The sequence below is a fragment of the Corapipo altera genome, unplaced genomic scaffold, assembly GCF_003945725.1.
Source record: "Corapipo altera isolate COAL_440 unplaced genomic scaffold, ASM394572v1 81, whole genome shotgun sequence".
Classification (NCBI taxonomy): domain Eukaryota; kingdom Metazoa; phylum Chordata; class Aves; order Passeriformes; family Pipridae; genus Corapipo; species Corapipo altera.
The window spans coordinates 826,909-843,187 of NW_020884987.1; the positions used below are offsets into that span (position 1 = coordinate 826,909).

Consider the following 16,279-nt stretch of genomic DNA (forward strand, 5'->3'; position numbering starts at 1 on the left):
TCCATCTAATTTCTTTAGTTCTCTTTTAATATCACTCCAGGCATAATTTATAAAGTGGACTTTCAACAATATTAGGCCAGCTGGTGTATCAGGACTAATGCCTAAATATTGCTGTAAATTTTTCTTTAGTCTTTCTTGGGTTAACTTACTAATATTCTCAATATCTTCCCAATTTGATATCATTACCCCCAGAGGACTGGTAGGGGTAATATCCAGCAATGCCTGCTTGGGCAATGCCTGCTTGCTCCCTTTTCCCTTGAGGCTACCATTCTTACTGAATCCTTGCCCCATAGTTTTCCGAGGTCCCTTCTAGAATCTCTCCACCGACTCTCTGGGATACCTTCTAAACTCTCCCCACTGACACAAAGGTCTCTCCTTAAGACTTTTCCACCGATCCCAGAGGTCCAATCACCAATTCTCTCGCTTCGCCCGGTCACTGGCTGTTCGCACGGAGACAGAAACGCAGTTAGAAGGGCTACCGCAATCGCTTCGCAGCAAAGCTGCGTCTCATCCACTCCGCCCAACCCATCCTCTTACCCGCCCAACCAGGGAATACTCACAGTCCGTTGTTCTTCCCTGGGTCTTCGTGCACGAGAATTATGGGCCCTTTTGCTGCAGCAATCCAGGAGCAATCCTTGCTTTTACCATATAACCATATAATGTGTTACTCCAGTCCTGTGGAAAATTAGACCCAAAACAGGCCGCTGAATTCAGTGGGGGCCCCCCTGTTTCGAGTACTAATTAACCCAGCAGGGCTCGGAGAACATCACGTTGGGGTCACCAATTGTGATAAAGTCTTGAGTTTCTATAAGTTTCGAATAATAGTTTATTATATGGTAAAAGCAACCAGCCAGCTGGGTGACAGAAATGGGACCAGTTTCCCAAATCTGCACACCCTTACTACAGGGTACATTTAGTATTTATCGTAGCTACTTCATGCATATTAATTATATCATATACATTCTACAGGTTTTTGCTAAGTATTTAATATATGAGTTTTCTTACAGCTAAAGCTAAAAGGGTTCTCTCTACAACCAGTCATAATTCATGTATTCTTGGACGAACAGGCACCTAAAGATTTAAAGTTCTACTATATTTCATTCTTAGGATAGTAAGGAGGTTTTAGGCCTCTTGACCTTGTGAGGATCTGTTTTATTTCTTTATGGGGGTGTAATTAAGTTTTACAATCCGTTTGTTTTATTTTGATGTAATCACCCATTTGTTTCACAAATCATGATTACTTATATATCACAGGGGTTTCCAATTTCTCTGCTCATGTTACTGAGGTCAACATGGGAGAGTGTGCCCTGTGCGACTGCCCTTCCGAGGGCACAGGCACATCACACCAGCACTGGGAAAACCACACTGCTTAAAATTTCACCCCCGATACCAGGCAGAAATGTTTCTGCTTCCACTGTCCTTCAGAAAGCCATCTGTGGTATCAGGGAGCTGATGGGAACGTAGCCACAGGTAATACCTATAGCTCAGATCCTGAAAGACTGCCCTGCCAGGGCTTGGGAAGAGCCCTGTGTGTCTTGGGACATAAAAAACCCCCTAAAATGTGCCAATGCAAAGCCAAATTCCCTTGAAGCAGAACTATCCCTATGATGTGCCAACCACCCTTTAAAAGGTAATTTTACATGTCCAACTAAAAGTGTCTGATTTTAAAACTAGTCATTAATTTGGATTTACAGTGTCAGTACTGAGTGGCTCACTCTGAGCAAAGGCCCTCTGGTATCACAGCCTTGCTTACAGTCAACATTGAACATTCAGGTGTGAGTATGCAATTATAGATTTGATTTAGTGCCAGTTCTGAACTCTGCTCTAGAAATGCACATTGTTCCCAACAGAGCATAAACTCATGCTGTGCTAAGCAAAAAGGGCACCAGCACCATTCAGCATGCAGTTTGACAATGCTGCATCGAGTCTTAAGACTCCTAGAATCTGATTTGTAAAAGAATTATGATGCACTGAGCCAGCATAAACTGTCAGTTCAAACTGGTTTAGAACTCTAGACCAAAAGGATGAGGAGGCACTGGGAAAGGTCTTACCAACATCCACAGGCAGTAAATCACCAGTTTGCTGAAGAGCCAGGACGGCATCTCTGCTGTATCCAGCACAGTTCAGGTACAGCAGTCCATCAAGCCGGGCCCCATGTAATCCAGACTCTTCCTTCACTTAGGGCTGATCCTGGAGCTCCACAGCATTTCCTCCACATGGCACAGACACTCTTGGCACTGCTCACAGGCCACAAACTGCTCCTCAGCCCTACCCTGCCCCTCAACCAGGCTCATGTCCCACCCCACTTCTCAGAGGCCAGGCTCCTCTATCTTCAATCTTCTATCTCTACCACCTTTTTTTTCCAGAGAACTAAATGGAAAGACAGATACATAAGGGCTTACCAGGACCAATATGGGATAAAAGCAGTTAAATAAGCAATAAAACAATCTGAGACAAACACCAATATATAACTGTCAATACCCGGCAGAGAAAAATCTTGTAAAAGGCTGCAGCAGAATAATCGGCCTCCAGAAGAGATTTTTCTGATGCTCCAAAGTTAAATACCACATCTGCTTCAAAGGTAGATCATGTTTCCAGGGGTTTAAGATATTTCTGGTATTATAATTCTGCCTATACTTTTTCTAAAGAAATACAGAAGTATCACAGAAAGAAGTCTTATTCAGCATGATATTTGGAATCTCTCTCATTTTTGCACTGAGACATTGTGATTGGAAATGGATTTACCACCAGAATGCCTCTTTCCTCTCCTCTGACCAGCAACTTCACATACATTTGGAACAGCCCCCATGAAGGTACCTGCACACAAGATACTGGACAGAGGATAAGATTTGCAACCAGGAGTTTCACTTACACTAGAGGTAGATACAGTTCAGAGGTTTTGTTTGGTAGGTTTGGTCAAAAATGCAGAGAGTTAAATAAAAGTTATGAGCCTTTTGAACTAAAGAAAGGAAGCTAAAAGTGTCCAGAGTAAATAGGACAGACTGAGGGAGGGAGAACTTACTTACTGTCAAACCAGAAGAGCAAACCCTAAATTCACAGATGGCTACAGGTATCTTTGATATTCGTGACAGTATTTGAGTTGTTCCATTAGTCAGAATGATCCTACAGAAATATTAAAGCCCGAACAATTTTAGGAACAGCAAGATGAGTAAACAGGTAAGGTGAAAACAAATAACCATACGATGTAAGAATTCACTAATGAAATGCCATTTTAATAACTTTTTTTACAAGGAATCCATCTATACACTCTAGAAAAATAAACACCACAGAGACTTTTTGCAGCTTACAATACAGTGATGCAGTCACACTTCAGCTGTTAACTTAGAGTAATTTTACATGAGAGTGTAAAACATCATTCTCAGAGAAAAGTAAGTCCCTCTTAAGTACTAAAATATAATAAAAAGAGTCATATAAAAATTTGCTGTAAAAGCACTGCCCTTTATTCAGTTGCACAGGAGATTGATTGCAAGTGCCTCTGTTCAGTAAGGACCAGCTCAGAAGGAAGCAGTAACTCACAGGACAGATTTCGTAAGCGTTCCCATCACTTTTTCATGCTTCTCTGACAAGGAGAGCCTGGCACTTGTCCTAAATTTTAAAAAAAAATCCAAATGAATATTAGAAAACTGCTTGTGTTATGAAGCGACAGGGTGCAGTTAGCAGCACGTAATTTTCTCAACGTGCTTCACACGAGCTACACTGAAAGCAATTCCCATTTTCACAAGCCACTTAGGAGCAATCCAAAACAGGATTTGAAAGCTTACAAGCCTGCCAAAGCAAACCTTTACACACTGGGCCCAGTGCTCCATCACAGGCCTGCTTTATCCACAGTGACAGCTCGACTTTGGCACTCCTGTGGTGACTCTGTTGCTGGGCAAGATCTTGTCACTGAGTAGATGTCCTAAACTTCATTAGAAACTAGGAAGTCATTTGGCTCACAGAACTGTTCTAAAGGTTACAATGTCACTCTGTAATGCCTGACATCATTGTCCTAGTAACATGGAGATGACAGAAATTATATGCACTTTCCACAGAATTTCTATTCATGGTGTCTCAGTTATGGAATACTTATTCCGCACTTGGAAGCAAAATACCTTCCTTCAATAAAGGCTATCAGGTTTCAAGTTTAAAATTTATTTATCTATCTGTATCTGCCATACAGCTGCAGTATTTGTGGAAAAGAACCCAACTCCCACAAAGTCATAGTAATAGAGTTTCTAGGTAAAGCCCTGCTGAGAATAATGTCGAAGTTCCCAAATAACGTCGAAAGTTCCCAAACTATTCCCACGGAACAGGTTGCCCAGAGAGGCTGTGGACTCGCCACGCCTGGAAATGTTCAAGGTCAGGATGGACAGGGCTTACAGCAACCTGGTCTACTGGAAGGTGTCCCTGCCCATGGCAGGGGGGTGGAATGGGATGATTTTTAAGATCTCGTCCAACCCAAACCCTTCTATGTGGATTGTCACTGCAGCTACTGACTTTAGTGATATATTTGGGCAAAGGCTGAAGGACAATTACAGGAGGCAAGCCCACCTGGGAAACAGCAGGTGATGATAGTTATGCTTAGGCAAAGAAAAATGTAAGGTGTGTATGTGCAGTGTAGGAAGGAATCCAAACACACTCTACATCCCCTCAGTGCCACAGCTAAATATCGACCTGGTCAGCTTTTCAGCTTTTGGCTGCAGTCCAGAAAATAGGTGGAAGTGTTTTAAATAGCAAAGCTAAGGTCCACTACAATCCTTTGTGTGCTCTTTGATCAAGCTTAGAACTAGATGGCTGGATTTACCAGCCTCCAGATCTTTTTTTTTTAACCTATTATGGAACATAAGGAAGTGATAAATGAGGGAAGAACAGGAAGGGAAGTTTGTGCTGCACTGAAAGCCCTGCTCAGCTATTACAACAGCTGTCTTTGACTCTAAAGCAAATTAACCCTATACAAAGCTTCATTTAAACTGCAACACTCGCTTATTTAGACTTGGAAACAGGAGTGGGGACAGAAACCACATTAAATTATTCAGCCTTATCTCTGAAGAATTTCACTATGAACTTATTTTGAGAAATGGACTAGTTTTAGATACGATTCACGAAAAGGTTTCCTTTCAGAAACTTAGTCGTCCCCTACCAATCATTATAATTATTCACTGAAATGATGTTCTTTATGGGCAATATGTACAAAGAACCTTGTGGCCACGGTAAAGAGATTTCTCTGAACAATTTCTCTGCATTCTGTAGGCCTTGCTTGACATTGCTTCAGAAGCTGTAAGCTGTAATGTTTATACTTACAGACTGTGTGAAAATATGTGATGTTTATACTTGTTAGCTGTGTGTCTAGTTATATGGTTTGAGAACATAGTATGTTCATAGTAAGAAACTAGAGATTAAGGTATACCTGCAGATTTCGGAAAGCCCCTAAAGGCAGAATAATTAGGAAGGGCTTTGCATGCCAAGAATGATTTCAGGTCATGTGGACAGAACATCAGGTCCAATGAACTGGAGACATGACATGCGTGCACAGACTGAGCTATCCAATCACCTTATTGTGAGCATGTACCCTGAACAAACTAAACCGTATAAAAGTTAACTGATTTAAATAATAAATTGGACATGGCTTTGATTGCATTGATCGTCTGCCTTGTCTCTGTACCTCTCCATCAAGAGAACCTTGCAAAAATCAACCCAGACTTCTGGGAGCTGTGGGGGCAAGAAGGTGGTTCTTACCTGGCTGCATCCCTCCCAGTCTTTGCTGGATAACCTCCAAGCGATGGATGTATTCTGTAAGCGATCGTTCGGGATCGCGAGGTGGCACAAGTGACTTTTCTGAAGCTGAACTTGGGGACGGATGCAATCTTAAAAAGGAAAAAAATTACTTTCTTCTTCTCATGCTATAGTCTCAAATATACACAGTAAAGTTAAATTCTTACAGGCAGGAATTCCGGGCAAAGAAAAGTGGAACAATAGTAAACCCCCCCACCACCAAAAAGTTATGTATACAACAATATAGACTGGGCAGCTTTGTATACAGGGGAGTCAAAAGAAAGGATGTTTTGGTAAAAGCTGGAGTATCTCTGAATCTTTCTCTACTGAACCACAACAAAAAGTCCCTTGAGTAAGAAAGATGCAGTTAGAAGTGAGTCCAAATGGCCAAGTCAGACAAGACCCTCTGCACAGAAGGACCAAGGAGGAGCTGCATCCAAAAGTGCATGCTCCTCTTCAGCAGGGAAAATACTATCTTGAAGGCCAAGGTTGAAAAAGGGGCCCCTTTAGATGGGTCTCCCTTCTGAGCATTAACAACAAATTTCAAATATTAGCAGACATAAAGGACACTGCTATTTGTAGTTTGGATTTACTCCTTTTCCTTCCACCTTTCCATTAGCAGGAGGTAGCTCCTATCCATCCCTTCCTTCTGTATAGTTTTGCCAAGACAAGAGCAGCAACAGGCATTGTTTAGCCTACCTTGGATCCACATCAGACCTGAGCTGCCACTCACGCAGCCACACTGAGCATCAGCCAGTGTTGCTGTTATTAACCTCCTGTTACATACCACACGGGTGACTTTCCTTGGCAGGGCCGTCAGACCCAGACACGTGTCATGACAGAGGAACAGGGTGGGGCAGAATTAAGTCTTTTGGGAAATGCTTGCAGGTCTCCAACTCTCCAAGATGTTTTGTTAAATTCCATGCAAACCACAACACCGCCTGGTTGTCACGGCAAGCATTGTCTGTGCCCCACATCAGTCAGCAATGCTAAAAAAACCTACAATAATTTGGAGAACCTCCTGTCTTTGTGTATCCCTAGATCGCCACAGTTACTTCTCTGCTGCTATTTTTTTTTCTTCATTTTGAAGAAAATTCTTGCCTGATCGTTGGGAGTTTCTAATTTAGCCATGAGGTTAAGAAACAAAGAACACATTCCAAGATGATGGGACTGAGACCAGCTACCTCCCATGTCAACTCCTGCAAAGGCAACAAGAATTGCCCTTCAGAGCAGGCTAGCAGACACAGCCTCTGTAAATTCTGTGCTCTGCCCAAATTAAATTGGGGAACACCACTAGGAATGCTCTCAGTCCAAGAACATCAGACACAATGCTTAAAGCAGACAAGAAGCTTTACTCTCCTGTACCATCCTGAAAGAAATAAAAACATTTACTAGATCTAGGAAAACAAACTCCTCTTCTGGTTCAAGTACCTCCTTTAACGAGTGGTTCCATTTTTATGGAAGGTTGTCTATGGGGGATTAAATCCAGGCAGGGATGTCCAACTGACCTGTTGTGTGAGCAGGAAGAGGATCGGGGGGAGAGGTTCCCAAATCTTGCAATGTTGGTTCTGTGGCACAGCCCCGTGTCCCTGTCCCGGGTAGGGGGAGAGCTGATGGGAACAGCCGGGGGCTGCTGCTCTTTCAGAACTTCTGTTCTAGCACCAGAGGCTGTGGCAAATAGGAAAGGGTTAAAAAACATGCGCTGGGAATCATTCAGAACAGGCTGTCAGAAACACATCCAATACACCCACGAGAACCACAGCAGAATACAGTAAAGTTCAGGTTTGAATGCAGATAAATACACTTTCTACAGCTAATTGGTTTTATGGTTTGGGGTTTTTTTTTTGTTTTGTTTTGTTGTTGTTTTTTTAAACCAGATTTAACAGAAGTTCGACGCTATTTTGTAGTGAGGTTTTAGAAAGTTCAGCATTTGAGCATTCAAGTTTCCTAGGAATCACACCACAGTGGGCTTATGCAAGAAGTTGGTGCTTTTTTAAAAAATAAATATTCCCAGCAACTTAGAAACAATGAAAATTATGTAGTATCAGGTAATGCAAAATGCACTAATTCATCTGAATTTTGTTTAGTGTTGAAAAGGCACAAGTAATGGAATATTACATTAAGGGAGACAGTTCAAAGTACTGGGTGATGCATTAAGATGTTAGTTGAAATTCTTACAAAGACACCCATAAGTAACTCATAAGAACAGTCAACTGTTCCTCAAGTAACTCAAGTCCTTACTGACCTGCATCAGACCATCCATCCATCTGCTCCACAAAATAAACAGATTTTGACACTTTCAAATGAAACACATCGCTAAAGAGAAATCACAATAAAAACAACACACTTGTCCAAACACTTACCTGTGTTACCTCCTACACTGCGAGAAATGCTTTCACCCTGTGCGCTCTTCCTGCCGACTTTGTTCCACTTTTTCACCAAAAACTTTAACCTTAGTAAGAGAACAAATTTGTACAAAAATTAAAAATACATAAAAATACAGTAAATTTTAATATTATTTGTTGGTATAGAATACACTAAACAACGTAAGTAACAATCCCTGGGGGAATGAAGGGAGAATTCTTTAACTTCAGTCTTTGGAATGTAGGTTTTATCCCATTTTGCCCTGCAATGATCCTTGACCTGCTGAAAAGGCTTGCCTGTTTTGGCTGTGCTCCTCCTCTCTGTTCCTAGAGAGAGCTCTGTGGCAGTTCTTCCTACCTGAGAGAAGTTTGGAGGCTGCTGCTGATATTGCCATCATTATGGTATTCATGTCAAAGACATTGTGTCATCTCCTGAAAAAAACTTGCTACTAATCATTTTTACTAGACAAGGAAATCGCTCAGAAATAACCACCTATTACATTTAAAACTACTTTCTTTTTTATTAAATGGACTTAAAAGCCATTAGGAGATGGCATATTGTCTCACATACAGCTAACAAAACCCATTTGGTAGTGACAGAGCATGACAGAATCACGCCCAAGGAAATACAGGTTGCTGGATTCCAGAGAGAACCGCCCCTGACAGATCACATTCTGATACAAGATAAACTATCCAGGGAGACCTCCAAGGAGGTCAGCCCTGAAAGGACTTCAATTTGTAATGGCTGTGCACTGGTTCTAAAACATACTGCAGCTTTTTCACAGAATTATGGAATGGTTTGGGCTGGAAGGGACCTTAAAGCTCAGCTCATTCCACCCCCTGCCATGGGCAGGGACACCTTCCACTAGGCCAAGTTGCTTCAACCTGGCCTTGGACACTTCCAAAGATGGGGCAACCACAGCTTCTCTGGGCAACCTGTGCCAGGGCCTCACCACCCTCACAGACCAATACTTCCCAATATCCAATCTAAATCTACCCTCTTTCACCTTAAACACCTTTTTTATACATCTTTAGTTTAGTATGGATCAAACTCGGACAATGAGTCATGTTTGAACCAGCTTTGGAGACTGCTTTTGCTTAACATTAATGCAGGACAAGCCGCAGGAGCTATCAACTTTTGAAATTCCCAAGGAAACATCATGTATGAGAGACAGGGAGTGTTTTTGCTTTACCTTGATATGGCAATGATGGCCCTGACCGCACACCTGAACTTGGTGAAAGGCCGGGACCGGGACCCAGAGAGCTGCAGGTCTGCAGGTGAGGGGTAGATCCCCATACGGGCGATGAGCGAGAGGGTTGCCTGCTCACAGTCCTGAAATCCACCCAGAAGCAGCAAGAGGTATTTCTTCTGATAAACTAGAGCCTTTCTAAAGCTCTCTGCTCGAATGTACTTCCTGTATAATCTCTGTAACTGCAGAAAGAAAAGGAAAATTTCTGATTTTGTCACAGCTGCTGTTGCAAAAACCCAGCCACAAACAAGCTGTCTTCAGGTCAAACATCCAGGTTGATACAATTCTGTACACAGGTAAAGAACACCCAAGTTTGGAGTGCCAGACTGCCTTAAATGTCCTGACTGCTTTCAAGCAAAACTGTGATACTCAAAACTCTAAAACAGCTTAACTCTTTAACAAAGAAAATAAAATGGGCTTTAAAAAAAATTAGCCAGAAATCATGTGGGGAGAGATGCCTATCAGATTTGATTACAATCAAGATTAAAAAGTATTTAAGATTAGTGGAGTGGGGTTTAAAAATAATGGGTGTTTTCTATTTTCATGCTTAGACAAGAAATCTGAGTCTCCCTCTCATTTACAAGTAGGAAGTCCAAAGATCTAGGTTACTTTTGGTGCAAGAGTCTGTCTGCCACCAAGGAAGTTCCAAAGGAACTTCTCTGATGAAGTACATATGGGGAAAATTTCTAATTTAAAATAATACATAAAACTGTTAATCTATAAAATCATTTTTTAAAACAGCAATTGAAGACTGTAGCAATAAGTGAAAGATAAATACCATCATCTGATAGATCCTTTTATCCCCAGCAAATCAGGTTGAAATGACATCTCCTGAAATGACACTGATGGCTTTCCAAGCTCCAGACAGCCCCTTTTCTGGCCATCCCCATCATTTTACCTTAGGATTGGAAGTTTCTACCACTGGTTTGTTTTCAATTTCAGCATTTGCTTTTGCCAGTTGGGATTCAGCCTGTTTCAGTGTGTTCTGTAGCACGTTCCTCTCTCGCTGCCAAGCCTCTCTTTCCAGCTCTTGAACAGAGTCACCATCACCTGTAGATCTGATCTAAAACAGAAATCAAAAGGAAGTGAGCCATGATGGGTTTACTTCCACAATCAAACATCTCAAAACGAGTAAACCCCAACTTTATGACAAATTAAAACATAATAATAATGAGCCTGAAAATCAGCAATGGCATTCAGGTGTTAAACAGCACAATGGGAAACTGAACTGCATGAGAAGCCCTTCTTAAGAAGTAAGGAATTTTTGTTTATCAAGCTATCTCTTCTCTGACAAGCCTTGTGGGGATCCCATTCCCTGTAATAACGGTCTCCTGAACCTTTTGAAAGGGAACACATCATCTGACTTTATTCTCTATCCACAGGCAGCACAGAAATTGTGAAGAAATATGTCTGTGTACATGCAAAAACAAGTTGTACATACAGCAAAACCAAGCTGTGAAGCATCTACAGAAATAAATTCTTAAAAAAAAAATAAATCACGTTCAATCCTTAGAAACTGTTGCCCAGAGAAGCTGTGGCTGCCCCATCCTTAGAAGTGTTCAAGGCCAGGTTGGATGGGGCTTGGAGCAACTTGGTCTAGTAGAAGGTGTCCCCGCCCAAGGCAAGGGGTGGAACGAGATGAGCTTTAAGGTCCCTTCCAGCTCAAACCACGCTGTGATTCTGTGAAATTAAGTTTTTTGGTAAGTCATCTCTTGTAAGAATGAGACTCAGGACTCCAGGTCCAACTCTTCATGGAAGTTCTGCCTTCATAACCCTCTTTTATCAACTACAAATGCAATGGTCAACAGTTACATCAGTGCATGGTGTACATCATAAAAGAAATAAAAGTAATTTAAGGCAGTTAATGTTTTATCCCTTGAAATAAAATCTATACATTAGAGAAGTATACACAACTGAGCCCAGTTTCTCCTAGCAACTTATTACAGCCTAATAAGGTTGTGCTGAAATATCTGAAGGAGTTCTACATGATTCATTTATGCACTTGATATCCACTGCACCACGTGGCATCTGACCAGATGACTCCATATTCACTTGGGTAGAGATTTTTCACTCTGGCATTCTGCCAGGTTCCCTGTCCATTATTCCCCCATTTATCACAACTCAAAGAGATAACAGCAGTGAATTCCATTTGGTCTCCAGACCATGTGGTTCAGTACCTTAAAGGAAGGAGATATTCAGGAAGGAGACTGAAGGAAAAGGTGATTGTGGAGGAAAAAAAAAAATCCAAGCCAGAAAAGAGAGCAGAGAAGTCTATGTAGCTATGTGACTGCAAAGCTGAAAGAAGGAAAATATTGACTGTATTTTGTAAGCAGGTAGACACAGGGAGAGTTACAACATGCCCAGACAGCTTGTCACACATTAGACTTGTGCTACAAGAGCACAGGAGGGCAGAAGCTACAAAACCATCTTCATGTATCAGACAGTCCATAACTCCTTCTCAAAGCTGTGTTTTCTAGAGATCAAGCAGGTGAGAGAAGCTTCAAACAGAAGACAAAGACTGTTAGCCCTAAATCTCTAAATTCTGGCTGAAATGTGGTAAAAGATCTCTGCCTATTATGAGAGAAAGACATAAAAGTGCAAAGTTATATGGGGAATCAGATGGAATCTAAAAGTTATGTTTTCATGATGTATTTTGTATCAGTAGACCTGAGCTCGGTCTTTGATAATCCCTGGGTTTGTGTAAAATATTTGCAATACTGCAAATATAAGTCAGAAGAGCCCTCCCAAGGTGACAAACCACTATTGTGCTTTTTTGGAAAGTACTTGACATTTTGATGAAAAACAACTGTCTCTGGATGCTTAAGACACTGCAGCAACACATCCCAGGACTTGTGATCCTTGGACATGCTACATATCTAGGAAAAAATTGCTGTCAGAAGCAGACCCTGGAATACAACAAAACAGTAAGAGTCGGATATTAAAACTTGTTAATAGAATGGTAGTGTGAGTATAGGAGTACACCTTCTTTCCCATTGCCAAGGCAAACCAGAATTTTCCTCAGAATGTTTTATTCAAAAACAAATGGGATGGAGGAAAATCAATCAATCAATCAACTTACACGTATGCTGCAATCCAAAGAATACAGAAAACCTTAGTGATAATCAACAAAAACATGCTATTTTCCTTACCTGAGATGCAGGAGACAATAAATCTGATTTTAGTTCCCTTAAGGTCTGTAGTAAGGAGGCCACAGCTTCATCATTTGATGCAGACCAATCGTGAACCGTTCTGTTAAACAGAAATACCTTTTCAGTATCAGGTTGATTTGTGATAATGTTAAAGCACATTTGATTCTTTCTCCCTACTGGATGATCTTTAAGTTGTGAGGTTTTACTCATGTACTATTCATCACACAAACTACCAAAACCACAGAAATTAGCAAGCTCCATTAATTTTTAAGAATTAAAAGAGCACAGGGCTCTCAGCCATGACCGACACAGGTTAAGAAGCAGGATGGAAAGTAAACCACTGTTTTATGAACAACAACTCACTTATCTAGAGTTTTATAGATGAACTCGTTCAGATGCACAGCTACAAAGAGCAACTGCTGCCTTATCTTCTCCAGCTGTTGCTGCTGCTGCAAATGGGGTTTTCCAGTTTCTTTTGTCACAGCCTGTCTGGCATTCCCATCTTTCTTTGAGGTACACAACAGCTCTTGCTGACGGTTTGGAGTTGGAGGATTTCTTTCTCTTTCTTCTAATACTGCCAGCATTTCCTGCAGTTCTCTAATTCTTTGTTCATCCCTCTGGTGCTGCCGTTCCAAGTTTTGCTATTTGAACAGAGTAAGTAGTAGTTAATTGCATCTTATGCATACACAGACATCACACCTAACCAGCATATCCATCTGGGTGTTCCTTAACTCACAGATCACTTTTGGGGGAAGGCCTAGAGCACTGCCTTCGGGGGCCACCGGGAAGCCATTTAATGATACTGGAGTGGGCATTAACTCCATCCACCTTCTTACTGGCAAGTCTCCACAGAGCCTGCAAATCTCTCTCCTCTGTTACAAGTGAAGGAGCTGAGAAACTAGAAGGGTGAAACCAATACTGCCACAAGCCATGATTAGGAGCCCAGTTCAAAATAAGGGCAATGGTATGAAACCCAGTTTAGTCCCATCCTGCATAGTTTAACCTCTATTCTTCTCCAGCTGTGAATAACCAGCAATTCCCAGCACAGGTAAAGATATAAAGATCAACCTCTGTCAACAATAAACCCAGACACAACCCCCTGAAAACAGCACTGAGAAATGCAGGAAAAGAGATCATCTAATGCGTTTTCAAGAATGCTTTGTTTAACAGAGGGAAACATTTCAATTAAAGAACATCATCCACAGGGCTAAATCCCAATGGGTGGCTTTTTCAATCTAAGCCAAGACTCATAGAGACATTCTCACCATTCTCTCCTGATCTCTCTGCCAGTCCTTCTGTTTCTCTAGCTCTGTCTGTTGCTGCTGTCTCCACTCTCTCTCCCTCTCCTCTTTCTTATGCTTATCTTGCTCTTTCAGCATCTTGAAGAGTGACTGCAGTTGTTCCCAGTCAGCTTTCATCTTGGCCTCTCTTTCCTTCTGGGCCTCCAAGGAACGGATCACCTCTTGCTTTTGAGCCTGAAGAGACTCCAGTGTGGCTCGCAGTTTGTCACTGACCTCCCTCTCCTTCTGGGTCTCCTCACAGCACATCTGTACCTCAGCCTCCAGCTGCCTTTTGGACTGAATGGCCTTCTGGTGCATCTTCTCAATAACAGCAGCTAGCTCCACAGTCCGGGACCTCTCTTCTTCCAGCTGGGCTTGGAGCTCTTGGACGAAGGCTTGTTCCAGCAGCAGCTCCCTGTGCTGACAGGAAGCACCTTCTTTCACTCTCATGCTCAACTGCTCTGTCAAAACACGTTCGTGGTTCAAGGAATCCAGGAGCTCCAATGAACGGTTCTTCTCAGCATCCAAGTTTTTCTGTAGCTCCCGGAGTTTGGTCTGTTCCTGGGACAGCAGTGCTTCACAGCGGGAGTGCTCGATCTGCAGCTCCTTGCGGAGATTATCGGTCACTGTTTTCTCGTGCTCCAAGGACACGACTAGTTGCCGATTCTGCACCACCTGCACATCCAGGGCAGCCTGCAGTTCCTGGGTAGGACAGGGGAGAACACATCAGTATTCCAATACAAGCACTCATTTGTGGGGCTGGCTGGCATTCGGCAATTTTCAGCCTCCTGTTTTAACCAGGAAGATATTCAAGACGTACAATAGAGTAGTTCAGCTATTAAAAGATTAATTTAAAACTAGGAGTGACAGAAAAATGCCCGTTAGCAACCTGGCACCAAGTAACAAACCCAAAGATTGTCATGTTAATATATTTGCCAGTACATTATTTCTTCTTCAATTAGTAAGAGCCTCACTAGGAAATCACTATTCTTTGCATCACTCAGTCCCATTAATAAGTGACATCTGAAGCAGCAATAACTCATGTTGTTTTAAAAAGAAAAATCTAAGCAGTAAGAGTAGATGTAAAACCTTGGGATTTTGCAGCCCATCTTTTAAAGCACAGAGACTGAAAAAAATAATCACAGAATGGTTTAAGTTGCAAGGGACCTTCAAGACCATTTCATTCCAACTCCCCTGCCGTGGGCAGGGACACCTTCCACTAGCCCAGGTTGCTCCAAGCCCCGTCCAACCTGGCCTTGGACACTTCCAGGGACGGGGCAGCCACAGCTGCTCTGAGCAACCTGTGCCAGGGCCTCACCACCCTCACAGGGAAGAAGAATTTCTTTTTTATTCCTAATCTGAATCTACCCTCTTTCAGTTTAAAATCCATCCCTAAGTCCATTTTGGGAGCCAGCCTCTCTTCAGAAGGAAAGGCAGGGACTGAAGGGGCAGTTCCAGGGCACTTGCAGACAGTCAGACATAGCACTGCTGCCCTAGGAGGGGGGTTTACTCTGCCTCTCCCTCCCAGTACCACCTCTCCTCTCCTAGAAAGCCAGGTCAGATGCCAAGTGGCAGCAGCCCCATTCCATAACAGGGCTTCAAGAGACGATTTGTGAAAGCCAGACTAATCTGCTGTACAACTACCCTTGGGGTAATGCACTTTTCTCCTGGTCTCTGCCCTCCCTGCATGAGTAGCTTTCCAAAAAGATGGAGGATGTAAGCAGCATGTCCTACCAAGCAGCAATAACAAAAATCCCAACAAAACCCATCCACAAACCTAAACACCTACCAGAAAGGGGATGGGAGAAGCCAGGCTACAAGGAAATAGTCAGAATTGTGTCTCCTCACAGCATTTAATTAGAATTGTTTGGAGTTCTTTGATAGAGATTAGTTTGGGGATTTAAGTTTAAAAAATAGTTTATGTTAAATTTTCTTCCTTTTCCAGTCATTGTAGGCTTTTTAAAAGCACTGAGTCATTGCTATCACAGTCTTGGAGAGAAAGCTGTTCATTAGTTTTCTGTTCAATTTAGAAGGGAACAAGACTTTGGTTAACCTCCTAAAATGAATGTTATATTGGAAAGGCTCCAGTTGCTCTCTGCCAAGCCTATGTATCAATGGGTGGTCTTCCTTATAATCTCAATGATCATACACGTCACACCCTTATGGCAAGTTTGCTCTGGAACTAAAGGTGCAGTTCCACAGTTGCAGAATCTGGCTGTCCCTGGTCAGCAAGGGGCAGTACACAACAGCTGAAAACAGAAAATGGGAAAGGGAAAAACACTAAGAAGATGTGTGGGGGGGGAAAGGTTTACAATTCTGGTTTATTTCTGCACGTGCAATTAATGAAAGTAACTGAAAGCTTTAATTCTGTGAAAAAAATGTGCTGTGCACATTCAGAAGAGTTTTGGGGGAGGCTAACAGTTACTAAACAAAAAAAAAGACTGCATAAATAACCTGCTAGTTAA

At 42.2% G+C, this 16,279-nt stretch overlaps 1 protein-coding gene across 13 annotated transcripts in view; it reads right to left on the reverse strand.

Annotated features, from left to right (window-relative positions):
* Positions 1-3,206: 3,206 nt before the first annotated feature.
* Positions 3,207-16,279, reverse strand: part of PCNT (pericentrin) — a 78,683-nt gene continuing 65,610 nt past the window's right edge. For all 13 annotated transcript variants that reach the window (XM_027666174.1, XM_027666177.1, XM_027666180.1 and 10 more), the window contains 9 exons: positions 13,800-14,516; positions 12,898-13,175; positions 12,535-12,634; positions 10,284-10,448; positions 9,329-9,567; positions 8,136-8,224; positions 7,281-7,440; positions 5,737-5,864; positions 3,207-3,606 (listed from right to left, as the gene is read on the reverse strand). In XM_027666174.1, coding sequence (XP_027521975.1) covers positions 3,563-3,606; positions 5,737-5,864; positions 7,281-7,440; positions 8,136-8,224; positions 9,329-9,567; positions 10,284-10,448; positions 12,535-12,634; positions 12,898-13,175; positions 13,800-14,516 — 1,920 coding nt within the window. In that variant the 3' untranslated portion in view covers positions 3,207-3,562. The remainder of the gene's footprint in view (positions 3,607-5,736; positions 5,865-7,280; positions 7,441-8,135; positions 8,225-9,328; positions 9,568-10,283; positions 10,449-12,534; positions 12,635-12,897; positions 13,176-13,799; positions 14,517-16,279) is intronic.